The following is a 15,871-nucleotide window of genomic DNA, read 5'->3' on the forward strand; positions in this document are numbered from 1 at the left end:
GCGAGCGTTTAGTAATTAGAAAAAAGTCCGGAACTAAGGATATTTATAGGGACGTGACCGACAGTCTGTACTTCCTTTCTACTGAGTCCACAAACAATCCGCGGTGGTGAGTATGCCTAGGCCACGGGTGTTATGGCAATTTGTTGCGCAATCTTATACCTATAACAACAGGTCGGCGATTAACTTTTAAAAAGTTAGTGCCTAACATTTCTACTTGCATCTGGTCTTTTACAGGCTATACCAAATGCAATCCAAAAGGGTTTAGCAACAGAATTGCTTATGTATGTGCACGCTAGACAAACATCTGCAATCTGTGTTTGGCGCCCAGTTTCTAGACCGATATATAAGTAAAACAATAACCTAAATGCAATTGAGCCTTTTTACCGACCTGTGTCTACAGCCTGGTCTCATGGACTAGATGTAGCATAGTAAATGTAAATCCGGGACACTGTAGTGTAGTATGTTATGTTTGGTACTGTTACATAAGACTGACCGTTACTTAAGCCAAAACCAAAATAGTTAATGTTTGGGGTGGGCGTATAACGCTGACGACTTTAACATTTTGGGTAATAAGCAACTTCAACTACTTGCTACTTTGGACATACTTAGCTTCTTGTCTAACCTTAACCCCTAATGCTTAGCTAACATTATCTAGCTAACGTTGGCCACAACAAATTGGAATTTGTAAGATGTACATTAGGCAAGTTTGTAACATATCGTACGACTTGTAATTTGTAACATACCATACGAAATGGATGACTGACATCCACAAATGTAATACATACCATAAGAAATGTAACATTTACTTAATGGGGAGTCTTGGGTTTACATACAGAATAATACGAAATGCTCTGAGACCAGGTTGGTGCCTGTTTGGGGATGCTTCTGCCTGTATATCAGTGGATGGACAGTTCTGATAAGGAATGGATGTTTTGCATCCCCCAGGAAATAATTTCAGATGTTAGTTAAGTACCACCTCCCCTGGTAGATGTTTATTTTATTAGCTAACCAATTTCCTAACCTTAACCTAATTCTCTTTACCTTAGTTAGTCAATTGACAATCTGTATCCCAGCTAGACAACCTCTAGGCAGTGCAGTAGGGAGGTCTTCCCAGTAGGAATACAGAGTCATAACTGACTTGGTTTATTTTTCTCCTTTAGTCATGGTTCTTCCTGGGCTTCAGGTTTGGAGATGGATACTCTTTGCCTGCATTCACTGGATTTGTGTCTGTCAAGAAACTGCAGGACCGTAAGTAAATCTGCAGTCACAGAAGTTAGAATTTAGTCATCACACTTAAGTCTCTCGTCTTGGTTTAACACTCTCTCTGTTGGAGCAGATTTAGAGCAACTTTTTCTGCAGATCTTTATCTCCACAGTATTTTTCACCTAGGTTTGTGTTTAGAGGTATCATCTCATTAGGTAGTGATTTTCCTGTGTTCTCTGTAGGGTTTATATGGTAGCCATTCCTGCAGTGATCCAGGCAGGCTCAGAGGCCAAGCTTTGTGCCAGCCTTCTGCAGCCCAACGAGACCCTGGTCATGACCATATCTCTGATGGCCGACGGGCAGAACAAAATACTTCTCCACAAGAGTTCTGACCAAGAGTTTCATCGCTGCTTCCAGTTTCAGGTCAGCCCAGCACTGGTGGACATCCACAACCATTCCAATAAGAGTGGACTGGACTTCTCAGCTTTGAATCTCTTAGTTTCTTGGTGCAATGCCAGCTTATTTTATGGGAAATATCAATGTGGTGGCCTACCAGAACTTTTCTGGGATTCAGGCTCAAATTTGTACCAGGTTTTGATTGAATGCTACTATATACTTACAATTGATATATGACACTTCTCCAAAGCAACTTACAATAAGGGGAGTGCATAATGTGATCCCTGCAGGTGTTAAACGCTCTACCTTGAAGTTGCTAGTGGCACGCTCTTACCAACTGGGCCACACGGCACCACATTTGAATGTCCTATGTTGTTGGTCCATTAGTTCACCAGTGTTGCGCTCTTCCTCCCTGACAGGCCCCTCATGTGAAGAGTGACAAAGTGCAAAACTTCAAGGTGGAGGTTCGAGGTGACACGTTTCTATCAACAGAGGAGAGGAAGGTCATGATCAAACCCTACCGCCCCATGACATTCATTCAAACGGACAAACCAATCTATAACCCAGGACAAACAGGTGATGTTAGAGCCAATACACCTTTAGTCTGGTTGCTAAGAAACAGGACAATTAGGTGATTAGAGAAGGAAGGAGTTCCTAAACTTTTTGGGGCCCAAGACCCCATTTTGATATCAACTTTCCATGACCCCACCATGTTCCCTTTATTTATTTGGGGCTATGACCGTATATTACAATCTGAAGGAAGTATGGTTTGAAGTGATTGGAAGGTATTGGGAACTTCAGAAGATAATCAGGCAATAGTTGTATGATCTTCTGTGTAGAAAAGAACACATCATTGTTAATGATCTTCCCCCAGTCTGATTTGGTGCCTGGTCCTGTCCACTCTGTTCTAACAAGTCATGCGTGGCTTATGAACATTGGAGAGGGAAACGGACGCCTGAAAAGCTTCATTCAGGAATGGGGTGCAGATACAGGAAAACCCACTGTGGGGTCACTCAGGATATGTACACTGGAATGGAGTTTGAACCGACATGCCACATGTTACGAGATGTTCCTCTCATGGACATAATTGGATAGTGTAAATATATTCAGAACTCGCAGTGCAGTTTTCCTTCATCTGCAATTGATTGAATTGGGGCCTTAGTACCAACAGTATAAAATATTATCCAGAGTAGCTGTGACAAGTTCTGCTTACTTCACCAGTTTCCCTGGTTTTCCAGAAATGCCGGGTGAAAGATTCCTGGAATCAGGATGGGAATCTTCCAACCAGGATTTCTGGAAACCTTGGAATTTTCAGTTGTCTGACATGATGCTTCTAAAATTCTCATTTTCTTGTCATTGGCTTTTTACAGTGCATTTTAGAGTCGTCACCTTGGATACCAATTTTAGCCCTGTCAATCAGCTGGTGAGTGTTGAAAATGTAATATTGAAAACATTCCTTCAGATCGGTGTCTACTATTTCAAACCAAAATACGGATACAGAAGTATCACAACTGTGATGGGCATAGCAATCAAGTATTATGTAACACAAGGTACAGCAATCAACCAGTCAGGACATGGGGTTTCCATTCATATAGGTCAGATTGGAATGTATGGGATAATCTTTTCCTGAGACTGAATTAATGTACTAAATTGACATTAGTCCCAGTGCAAATGTTACATGTGGTGATTACTTGAAGAGACTAAGCCAATCACCTGTCTAGTTCCTATAGTTGTAGACTATTATGCTCCTCTGATGTTTTGGAATTGGAGTTATTCATGAACCATGAACCCATCTCTTGTCTTTGCCCTTCACAGTACAACATTGTGGAACTTGAGGTAAGACCCTTCCAAGTCTAACTTTATGATGACTGTCACTGTAAATACTGCAACATTAGGACTCCACCCGCTAGCTAGGTCGTCATTAATTTCCACCTACTGTGGAAGTTAGCTAAATACTTCCAATCAGCTTTGTGTGTGTTCTGGGCCCCCTTCAGTAGGCCAATGTTGCAGATGGAAATGTCATGAAAAGAGCTGACTCCTGTATACTGTTATCTTGTTCTATGAACCAACAGGATGTTAATCAGAACAGGATTGGACAGTGGCTCAACACTACATCCAGTGGCAACATTTTGCAGCTTTCTCACCCCCTGAACTCTGAAGCACCTGTAGGATCCTATGCCATTGTAGTGTGGATTGGTCAAGACAAAATATACCAGAACTTCAAGGTAGAAAAGTATGGTAGGTTGAGCTTTTTTCTCTTACCTGTCATGCTAGGTAATGTTATGGCTCTGGCAGTTTAATCAATGCATCACAATCCTGGAACATTCTTGAGTTGACTGCTGTTTTTTTTAATCTGTAGTTCTGCCAAAGTTTGAGATCAAAATGAACCTCACCGACGAGATCAGCATTGTTCAAGAAGAGTATGAAGTGGAAGTGTGTGCCAAGTGAGTAAACGCTAATGGCGATTTCAATGCACTGTAGTTACAAGGTGATGTGTAACTCCACTAAATGTAATAATCTAATAATCGCATTATGCTAATGCAGACCTGGGTTCTAATAAGTAATTTTAATACTTCGAAATGTGAAAGATTTTAAGTATTTGGTTATTCTTTCTTTGAAAATACAAGTAATTGAAGGTATTTGGATATACACTTGGAAAGTATTGGCATGTATTTGAAAATAATATTATATTAATAATGATTTAAAATACAAATACTTCAATATGCATGTAAGCTACTTGAACCCAGGTCTTCACTAATGACACATGCTAATAATTGAAGAGCTACAATGCTACTGCTCAATGTCCTGCACTGCTGCTATTAATCCCTGACACTTCAAACGTTTGCTACAGTGGCATTTCCATGAACAGCTGGTTCTGTATTCATAAAGCATCTCAGATTGGGATTGCTGCTCTAGGATCCGGTCCCCCCCATGACATGTGACCTTGTTCATTATGATCCTAAAGTTCAAACTGATCCCTTTCTGAGAGTCTTTATGAATGTGGGTCCAGATTCGTTGAACACTTGACTTAAGCCTACAGGTATGCACAAACCTTTGTCTCGTATTAGGTTTTTAAGATGGTGATTGTCGACGTAGGAAATTGTTTGATTCTTTTGTCTTATGAATTGAAATCAGGTACACGTATGGACAGCCGGTACCTGGTAAAGCAGGGTTAAAGTTGTGCCGACTCTTGGGGGACAATGTAGTGATACCGATAACAATTGATGAGAAACATCCACAAGGAGTTCCTGATTACACACCTCCCTGCCACAAAGAGTCAATAGAGGTCTGGATGCTTTCATAAAACAATCATTAGTAGGACTGTTTATACCAACATATTACATTTGAATGTGATTTTAATTTATTTAACTTGGTTCTTAATGTTTGATTGAATTAATTTAAATCTGTTCTCAGTGTGTTTGGTTCTGCTTGCTTTTCCCAGATGGACAAAACTGGCTGTGCTTCCTATGTCTTCAACATGGCAATTTTCACAAAGAATTTAGGAGAGAAATTGCTGGGAGACGTGTTTAGTTTCCATGCAGAAGTACAGGAGGGGGGGACAGGTTAGTATTATCACAATCATTGGTAACATTGCTGTCAAATGATGTGTTTTATTGAGTAAATGACATGAAATAACTAGTGCATGTTTCATTAGATCAGGGTTTCCCCAAACTCTGTCCTGGGGCCCACCCTGGGGGCACGTTTTGGTTTTTGCCCTAGCACTACACAGCTGACTCAAATAACCAACTCATCATGACGCTTTGATTATTTGAATCAGCTGTAGTGCTATTGCAAAAAACCTAAACATGCACCCACGGGGGACCCGGGACTGAGTTGGAGGAACTCTGCGTTAGATCATGAAGATTGGCAAGAATGAGCTGTTTGACCTTTGGTGCTACAGCGTTGTTTTATAGAATGCTGTTTTATTGTCGTCTGTTTATAATATCCTGTGTAAGCTGTACTGCAATTCAGTTTCTGCGTGTTGAACTGCCATTGTGCATTGTGTTGGCTCTGGTAATTGTGAAATATACCATCCTATTATTTATTTTCCTTTGACAGGTATTACACGGTCAGAGGAAAAACGCATAGCGCTCTCCTATGTGATTGGAGAACTCTCATTTGTCGACACGCCCCAAATCTATGAGCATGGATCAATTATTGAGGGCAAGGTAAGTCCAAATACAGTGTTTCTGTTGCATTGTGGAGGCCATTTGTTCTTTGCCCTGCTTGCTGAACTACCAGTATGTGTTAGTTAATGACATGTAGCGTCACTTCATTCATACAACTCCCCCGTTTTCCTCAGATATATGCTGTTCACTTCAACCACACACCCATCTCTGACATGTTAGTCTACCTGTTGGAGGAGAAGGGCTGGTCCTCATATCTACAACTACAGAACCTAACCACGGACAGTCGTGGTATTGCCAGGTTCTCCCTAAACACAACCAGTATGCCCAAAGAGAATATTAACCTCATAGTAAGTATGATTCCTTCTAGGTTTTGACAGACTCTTTATGCTCAAGACCAACTCAGCCCTTGATCCTACGCCAGCGTTTCCCTAACTGTCCTGGGGACCCCAAGGGGTGCATGTTTTGATTTTTGCCATAGCACTACACGGCTGATTCAAATAACAGACTCTTTATCAAGATTTGATTAATTTGAATTAGCTGTGTAGTGCTAGGGCAAAAAACAAAATGTGCACCGCTTGGGGTCCCCAGGACAGAGTTGGGGGAAACGCTACCCTAAGGTCTATCATGGTCTTGTGGGGATCTGAGAAGATTGAATTGGTCATATTAGCATGGTGGAACTTCCACCAAGCCTATCAGGGGGTAAGGTGGATCTGTTACCATTGCTTACATCTGTCCTCCCCTCATATCACCACTGTATGTAGAACATAGGGTCTAGGGGTTGATTTAGGATTTGTCCTTTAGACTCCTCCTCTTGTTCCTTTACAGGTAAGTGACACCCCACAAGTGGAGTACCAAGGATACAGGGTCCCCTATTTCAACAGAGGGCGTCACGTACTCTCACTGATCCAGCCCGCTGCCCCTGACAGTAAACCCTCCAGCTCCCTGGTTATTCAGAAGATGGAGAAACCACTGGCATGTGGGGAGGAAGGGTCAATCACCATCCACTATGCCATCGTAGGGGAGACCGTCCCAAAGGGCTCTGTGGATGTCCTCTACCTGGTGAGTAGAACCCAGGAACTAGTTGACAACTTCCAAACCCAGGGTGGCTCCCAAATGGAACCATATTTCCTAGTTGCACTACTTTTGACCAGGATCATTTCAGACATTGCCCAAGCCTCGCACTTTTCAAAAGGATGTTCCTATACAACACAAACTCCTAATCATCCAGCCTAAACCTTAGTATTAGCCACCTCGATAACATAAGCCACAGCAAATTGGACTTCGTAACATATCATACATCTCGTAACCTATACGAAATGGATGGACATCCACATAACATCTTACTAATTGCTGTGTCCTGGATTTGTTTACCACGTCTACCCCTTGAGTCCAGGTTGCATCATCTCCTTTCTGAGTTGATGACCACTGTTTCCCCCTTTCTCTCCAGGCCGTATCCAGAGGTGTGATAGTTCAGCATGGACACAAGAACGTTACTGTGCAGCAGGACAGTCCTGGTGAGTGAGTTTCATTAAGTGATTCTGAACGTTCTGGAAGGCGCTTGATGGCAGTGTGACCTGCTCTTGCGTTGCAGTAGCTGAGGGTGAAGTCACCTTGAAGTTGGCAGTGGTTCCAGAGATGGCGCCGGTGGTTCAGCTCCTGGTGTACAGTATGCTACCCAGTGAGACTGTCATCGCCCACAGCATGAACTTCCCCACTGAGAAATGCTTCAGGAACAAGGTGTGCACATCACAAACATTGTTCTCATTTTATGTTGGGTATGAAGTGTCAATTATTTCCATGCACATAGATACTGTATCATACCTGCAGTAAAAGTGTATAATGTGTATGCCAGGTGTTGGTGGAGTTCTCCCCCTCCAATGCGGTCCCAGGGGAGGAGAACACCCTGCATCTCTCTGCCCAGCCCGGTTCCCTCTGTGGCCTCAGCGCTGTGGACCAGAGTGTTGGCATCATGGAGCCAGGGAAGAGGCTGGATGCTGATAAGGTAACAGAGCTCACTGACGTGAACAACAGTCCTACCACCATACCGACTGTTTTGGTGGTGCTGGGAATACAACCAGCCTCAGGGGAAGAACCATTGACCACAGCAGACATGGAATGGGTCTGTTCACTGTTGGTCATTTGGTGTGCTTTTATCAAAGGTAATGGGACTTATTCTCTGGCTTGAGGCCCTCTTTCTATTGACTGGAAATCACCTCACTATTGTTACATAATGAGGTAATATTCTGGGTTGTGTTCATCAGGACACTTTTCTAGACGTTTGGCAATGGGAAACAAAATGGAGGTTCTTAGTCCAAGTAGTCCCTCCCTGTTTCAGTCTGTTCTGTTTGGTCCCCAAGAACGTCATTTCACTCCTTCCCATATTGTCCCATTCCAGATATTTGATTTGTTACCAGTCAAGGAGACAACCTATATTCCCTACGAGCTTGAAGATTCAGTAGCATGTTTCCGTGTAAGACCAAGGAGATCCATAATGCCGTACCCAGATGGAAAGTCTGGGGAGACAAATGATCCTTATGCAGTTTTTCAGGTAAATACTTCTGCCCTGTTCTCAACTTTAAAGCCTCTTTATTGCTCTGGGAAGAATCAGTCACCATACGTTACGATGTGTTCAACTTACAGGTTACATTGCTAAAATAGCCTGAGGCTAGAACACATGTACAGTGACAAATAAAACTTTTTAAATAATTTGATGGCATTTTCTAGGCACTGGGACTGAAGCTGGCGACTAATCTGGATATAAGAATACCTTCCTGCCTCAGTTACCAGGGGAACCAGTACTATCGCTCCTATGGTGAGATGTCCTAACCAACCCTTATTCTCATTGCTAGAAGTCTTCAATGAATCTTGGGAAATGATTACTAACACAGCCTGGTTAAAGTGGTCAGAACACTGCATGCGCTCACTGTTGAGCAAAGCATTCAGTCCATTTTAACTTGAGAATAATGAGCATGATTTGTGTTAGTAGCTTACAGACCTATGGCTGGGCCTGGATCAGTGGGTCCTAGACTTGAAATGGCTATAGCTGGTGGAGTTGCCCCAACACCTCTGCCACCCATACAGACGGTCCGTACATTCTTCCCTGAGACATGGATTTGGGATCTTGTGGAAGTTGGGTAAGTGCTCTGCACAGTGAGGCTAGCCTTGGGTGAAAACCCTCTTAGCTAGATTAGGAACCTGAACCTCTTTAAACTGTAGTACAGAGTAGGCCAGGTTTCTCTTAGGAAAGAGCTCCTTTTACCTCAATGGGTCTCCCTGGTTAGATGAAGCTAAATGCATTCGAAACGGTGTTCATATAATTGGTACAGTCCTACTCCACTCTCTATTGGACACTTGGTGGCTTTCTGTTTAAACTCTAACCTCTGTATTCCAGGGAGTCTGGATCAGCAGACGTCCCCCTGACAGTCCCAGACACCATCACCACCTGGGAGACGGAGGTCTTCTGCCTGGCCCCCAGTGGCTTTGGTCTGGCTCCTCTGGTGGAGCTGACGGTCTTTCAGCCGTTTTTCCTGGAGCTCACCCTGCCCTACTCAGTCATCCGGGGAGAGCACTTTGAGCTGAAGGCCACTGTGTTCAACTACCTCTCCAAGTGCATCATGGTACGGCACTGCACCAGGATCGTATTTTGTTTTTGTCAGACCATGTTATCTTACAAAGTGTTCCTCTTCGGCAGGTTTCTGTGACTCCGGCTCTCTCCTCAGACTACACTCTCACACCCTTGAATGACGTCCACTACTCCTCATGCCTGTGTGCCAATGGACGAAAGACCTTCAGTTGGACAATGGCACCCTCTGTCCTGGGTAAGTCTCCCGTCAACCGTTCAAACAGCAGAATGGATGTCAACCTGAGTTGTGTACTGTCACTGTGTTGGATGTTGTGTAACCTGTGGTGTCTGCCAATGTGTGTAGGGGTTTTGAACGTGTCCGTTAGTGCAGCGGCTGTCCATTCCCACACTGCGTGTGACCATGAGATTGTGAACGTACCGGAGAGAGGACGCGTTGACACAGTCACACGGAGCCTGCTGGTGACGGTATGTAGTTTGCTGCTGGGAACTAACCGTTAGGTTGCACAGATTGTCTAGTGTAACTGCCTCTGAAAAGAATCCCTCTCCTGTCCTCCAGGCTGAGGGAACAGAGAAGACCGACACCTACAACTGGTTGCTGTGTCCAACTGGTCAGTAATGAATGAATGTTCACGGTTGTTCGACGTGCTCTTCGCCATTCATCTTATCATCTTTGTGTCCACAGGAGAAGCTCTGACAGAGGAGGTGGAACTGCAACTCCCCCAGAATGTGGTGGATGGATCTGATAGAATTTCCCTCACCGTTCTGGGTAAAATAAACTATGGTTTGTTTAGAGGTGTAGTGGTGGCAAGACAACCCTTCTGCGGTGATAATGCTGCTGTTTGCTGAAGAGGACCGTCTTACAGAAGCCCCTTGTTTCTCTGTAGGGGACATCCTGGGTCGGGCCCTCAACAACCTGGATGGACTGTTGCAGATGCCGTATGGGTGTGGAGAGCAGAATATGGCCCTCCTCTCCCCCAATATCTACATCCTGGAGTACCTGAGGAACACAGGGCAGCTCACCCCAGCCATCCTAGACAAGGCCACCAAGTTCCTCACTAGTGGTAGGAGTGTCCCTCTTTGAATCTGGCTAATATTTATTATAGACAAACTTACTGAAACAGGGCTGGATTTGTCCAGTAAGAGGTTTCTCCAGTGTGCCCTAATGACTAGGACCCTGTTGTCATGTAAATGATGGAGCTACAGTACAGATGACATCACTGACCCAACACATGGAGGGACTTCCACATGGTTTCTCACTGAAATCATTTGATCGTAGAATATTGACACTCTGTCCCAAATGGCAGCGTATTGCTTACATAGTGCACTATTTTCCTGTCTCGAGTAGTTCACTATATAGGGCAGGACTCAACCCTGTTCCTGGAGAGATACTGTCCTGTAAGGCTTCACTCAACCCTACTCTAACTGACCTTTTTTGAAATAATTAGCTGAATGGGGTTAATTACAACTTGGGTTGGAGTGAACCTACAGGAGGGTATCTCTCCAGGAACAGGGTTGAAGAGCCCTGATATAGAGAGCCATTTGGGGCACAAACCCAGTGACTATAAAAACCACTTGGTCACTGTTCACTCTAAAAACCCACCGACAGGTTACCAAAGGCAGCTGAACTACAAGAATGCTGACGGTGCATACAGCACGTTTGGACAAGGCTTGGGGAACACTTGGTGAGTACTTGGCTTGTAAACAACTGTCTGTTTCAATGAAGTAGTGGCCAATCAAATGGCATCGTCTCTGGCAGGGAGACCATGGCTATGTAATGTGAAGCTCTAAGTCATGTTTATGACCATCTTATGTGGATATTATGACTGCTTTTAAATCAAGTTCTTTCTTCAGGCTGACTGCTTTTGTCTTGAGATCCTTTGGCAAAGCACGGTCTTTCATCTATATTGACCCGGCAAAAATGGAGCAATCCAAGACTTGGCTGGAAAGTCAACAAGGCAAACATGGCTGTTTCAGAATTTTGGGGAAACTCTTTAACAACAGAATGAAGGTATTTATATTGCTAATAAACTGAACGATGTTAGACGTAGTCTGTTTCTGCAGACCAGTCATAAAGTTTGATTTCAACAATTGTATCAGGCTAGATAAGTTAGTATTTTGACATTGTTTTATAGGGTGGCGTGACGGATGAAGTCACACTGACTGCTTACGTCACTGCTTCAATGCTGGAGCTCGACGGTGTCGGTAAGTAACCTCACTCCATATAAACATTGATTCTCACTCCAGCAACGTTGTTACAGGCTAGTAATTTAGCTTCCTGTATGAAGTCTGTATACATCTTACAATGCACTTACAGATTATACAATGTAGTGAGTTACAGGGGAATTGTTATTTCTTTGAAAGTAGCCTATGAAATGACAAAGAATGGGCTGTACCATGAACACATCTGAATGGTACTAGTTCTGCTACTATTGATATTAGACTCAATATGCTACTATGAAGTGTCTCAATGTGCTGCTGTTATTCTGTGCTCCAGGATCCTGTTGTGGACCGCAGCTTGTCTTGCCTGAAGAACTCGACCAGTGATTTGTCCAACACCTACACTACTGCTCTGCTGGCCTACACCTTCACCCTGGCAGGGGACATGGAGACACGGGCCCAGCTTCTGCAGCACCTCAACACCATCTCATTACAAGAGGGTGAGCTATATCCTGGTCCAAGATCTGTTAGTGCTGCCTTGATTGAGCTTGCCTGGACAATGGATTACTCCTAAAAGTGCAAACCCTCGGCCCGTCTAGCACTCCAGAGAGGCCCAATCAAACGGCCAGTAAAAGTGTTTTTAAGGACAAAAATACACTTTGAACTGACTGTCAAAGTAGTTTTTGGGCATAAAAATGAATTGGGGAGGTCAGAACTTTGTATTATGATGAATAAGCAGTCCTTATTCTGACTTGCGCTCTCCTCGACCCTCAGGGGGTCTCCTGCACTGGTCCCAGTCCTCCTCAGAGACCTCACCATCCCTTGAGGTGGAGATCAGCGCCTACGTTCTACTGGCGTCCTCAGTGCCTCTCCTCTGTCTACCTCTGACCTGGGCTACGCTTCCCGCATCGTCAGGTGGCTGGTGAGGCAGCAGAACGCCTACGGAGGCTTCTCCTCCACACAGGTATACTTCCCAAACACATTGGTCTGAAATGGCACCCTGTGCTGTGCACTAGTAGAGACATTATTACTTTGACTTCTATCAGACCACAGGCATGTGCTCTTCATGTCCAGCCTGGTGAGGCTAACTTCCACTATACAGAGCCATGGAATTGGGAAATGGTCACTTTCTGATGTAGAAATCAACCCTTTCTGTAAAATGGGCTCTTTAATTTTGAAGTGATTTTCCTGTGGTCTGTTTAGGACACAGTGGTGGCCCTCCAGGCCCTGGCTCTCTACTCCACCAGGGTGTTCAGTAGAGGAGCCAGCACAGTGACAGTACAGTCTCCCAGTGGGCATCAGTACCTCTTCTATGTGAACCAAAACAACAAGCTTCTGTACCAGGAGAGGGCGCTGCAGGACACAGAAGGGAAGTACAGCATTGAAGTGAAGGGCAGCGCTTGTGCCTCAGTGCAGGTCAGTGAATACACATCTCTCCTCCCAGTCCTGTGGTGCAAGATGCGCTTTAATATAAATTACTGGAAGGTCAAACATAAGAAGCTTCTTCTGGCTTGATTTCTAGTTCATTAAATATTTATTGTTGCTTATAAAATGTTTGTTTTTGGACAGGATGGTTTCCCTGACTTCCTCTTCTCTTTCCCAGGTGGCGCTCCACTACAACATCCCTACTCCTACCAAAAGCACAACGCTCAGTATCCAGGTGACTCCAGAGGTAGACTGCAACAGCAAGTCTTTGCGACCCAGAGTCACGCTGAAACTCCAGTGTCAGTAAGAATGAAGGACCTGTTTTGTATTCACAGCATTCTTTTAAATGTTGACACTGTTATTTTGGAGCGTGTCTTACAGAATGGATTTGACCCAAATGAATTAGTTTCATTATACCGGTGTATATGTTATTGACCTTCCAGTTGATACCTAGGCTTGGATAAGTAACAATAAGATGATGTATCTGGCAGCCTGGTCTTTATGGCTAAAATAATCCAAGTTGCGTGAAGTTGTTGTGCACTCTCCTCAAACAATAGCATGGTCTTTTGTCACTGTAATAGCTACTATAAATTGGACAGTGCAGTTAGATTAACAATAATTTAAAGCTTTCTGCCCATATAAGACATGTCTGTCCTGGAAAGTTACTTACAACGTCATTCTAGTCACATTAGCAACAACCGTCCTGTAGAGGTTATGGCTAAAATAATCCAGTGATCCATTCATTTGATTATTACAAGCGCTTGTCAAAATCCAACTTTATCAATCAGCTCTTTGCTTTCACAGATATCATGGAAAGGAGCTGACCACCAATATGATTATAGTGGATTTGAAAATGCTCTCTGGGTTTTCCCCAGATCCAGACTCTTTGGGGAGGGTGAGTTTTTGTGTGACCTTTATCCATGGAGGTCTTGCCTCATCTGTGACCCTTTCTAACACTGACTGTTTTTGTCCATGCAATATGAATGGCTTGTCTTCACAGCTGAGGGGTTCAAGTCAAGTGGATCGGGTTGATACCAAAGATGACCATGTGTTAACGTACTTGACAGAGGTGAGGCGAAAACCACCCATCAGTTTGAAATGGTCTGCATAGCACTCTGCAATATAATGGGTGTCATTTCAAAATAATATATATTGATGTACTTGTGGTGACATGTCAGCAAAGCTGAAATGAAACTTCTGCTTAGATCATTTAATGACCAATATGTGTGTTTTTCTCCCAACAGTTAACATCACTATTTCCTTTCACCATCACCCTGGACATCCTACAGGAGCTCCCAGTACAGAATCTAAAGCCAGCGGTGGTCAAGATCTACGACTACTACCAGCCAAGCAAGTTGATTTACTAACCCGCCCCAAAACATCCTTTTCCATGGTTTAAGTAACATTTTTGGTCAACTTGTGTTCATTTACTGAGACTAACATGTACTATGGTTACAGGTGACCAGGCTGAGACAGAATATGTCTTCCCTTGCAAGTAGGAGTTCCAAGCTGGTGAGCTATTTTAAATCTAGAATTATTGGTGATGAATAATTGTTTTCTAGCTGACCCATAAACTATACATGTAGTATAAATGATTTGGGAGCCTATATTCTTTAATCTAATTGCTGGTCTGTTACATTTAATTTATTTGCTCTTCTGCAGATGTAAGATGACATTGAGGTCACACCTGCAACCCTTCAGACCTCTTTCAAGTGCTGAAGTAAATAAATGATGTAACTGGAAATAAAGTTTTTCATTATAACCCTTTTCTGGAGTGTTTGTTTTAAAGATTGTCACACTGATAAGCAGTGAGTGCTGAGGTGAATATTGTAAGGCAGTGGTTCTACTACTGGAGGGAACCTGGCCTTGCCACAGGGGGTACTGGGAACTCATGGACAGAGCAGAATGTCATTGGGGTTCAGTTAACAAACTATACCTCCAGAGAGCTGCTGTTAAGCAGGGATGCCAGCTCTACAAAGGTGGAAATGTTATCGCTCAATTTTGTACACAGCTTTGGTTTCTCTTTTTTTTGTTCTGCAGTCTGTCATGGACCCCTGTAGGTTCTTTTATTCCTCATCAGGGAATGGGCTCAGAACATTTTACCACTAAATTATATAAACAAATCTTCCAAAGGAATGAGTCCTGTCTTTAATCTCCATTAGATGATCTCCTAATGGTGTGGACACCACAGGAAAGATGTGGTCATACATACCTCACAAATCAATTAGATGAACAGAACCATCGACATGAGACTCACACAACGGGTACTATAGAGCCCTGTTGACGACACGACTCACTAAACTATATGAAAGTAATGCATGCTAACATACTGGGATTATGAACAAGTGTGCTGTGAAAACCTTTGAAAAGCAGTGAGACTGCCAGATGTTCTGTTTTAGTTCAGAGAAGATGTAACAAGCCCTCTTGATTGGACAGTGCTCAGGAATTCTTAAACTACAGTGACCCAAAATAAACGCAACATGTAAAGTGTTGGTTTCATGAGCTGAAATAAAAGATCCCAGAAATGTTCCATAAACAAAGCTTCTCTCATTTTGTGCACATTTGTTTACACCCCTGTTAGTGAGCATTTCTCCTTTGCCAAGATGATCTACCTGACAGGTGGGGCATATCAAGAAGCTGATTAAAGAGACTGATCATTACAGGTACACCATGTGCTTGGGGCAATAAGGCCACTCTAAAATGTGCAGTTTTGTCACGCAACACAATGTCTCAAGTTTTCAGGGAGCGTGCAATTGTCATGCTGACTGCAGGAATGTCCACACGAGCTGTTGCCAGAATTGAATGTTCATTTTTCTACCATAAGCTGTGTCTAACGTCATTTTAGAGAATTTGCCAGTACGGCCAACCGGCCTCGACCGCAGACCACGTGTAACCACGCCAGCCCAGGAACTCCACATCCGGTTGCTTCACCTGCGGGATTGTCTGAGACCAGCCACCCGAACAGCTGATGAAACTG

The 15,871-nt window shown here is 43.6% G+C and overlaps 1 protein-coding gene across 1 annotated transcript; it reads left to right on the top strand.

Annotated features, from left to right (window-relative positions):
• LOC121534334 (alpha-2-macroglobulin-like) lies at positions 1–14,656 on the top strand. Its single transcript, XM_045223400.1, is given in 38 exon segments — positions 1–106; positions 1,161–1,248; positions 1,446–1,626; positions 2,019–2,175; positions 2,970–3,022; positions 3,415–3,435; positions 3,672–3,837; positions 3,959–4,043; positions 4,735–4,885; positions 5,042–5,162; positions 5,659–5,768; positions 5,903–6,076; positions 6,555–6,788; positions 7,177–7,243; positions 7,321–7,466; positions 7,582–7,731; positions 8,125–8,277; positions 8,454–8,541; positions 8,713–8,863; positions 9,121–9,346; positions 9,421–9,547; positions 9,656–9,777; positions 9,869–9,920; positions 9,995–10,078; positions 10,197–10,373; positions 10,919–10,994; positions 11,164–11,320; positions 11,445–11,510; positions 11,807–11,969; positions 12,244–12,324; positions 12,327–12,433; positions 12,673–12,885; positions 13,073–13,197; positions 13,699–13,789; positions 13,895–13,963; positions 14,139–14,244; positions 14,353–14,406; positions 14,557–14,656. Coding segments are annotated over 36 exon segments (4,377 nt in total). The 5' UTR covers positions 1–106; positions 1,161–1,162; the 3' UTR covers positions 14,394–14,406; positions 14,557–14,656.
• The last annotated feature ends 1,215 nt before the right edge of the window (positions 14,657–15,871 follow it).

Source organism: Coregonus clupeaformis, chromosome 11, assembly GCF_020615455.1.
Source record: "Coregonus clupeaformis isolate EN_2021a chromosome 11, ASM2061545v1, whole genome shotgun sequence".
In the NCBI taxonomy this organism is placed as follows: domain Eukaryota; kingdom Metazoa; phylum Chordata; class Actinopteri; order Salmoniformes; family Salmonidae; genus Coregonus; species Coregonus clupeaformis.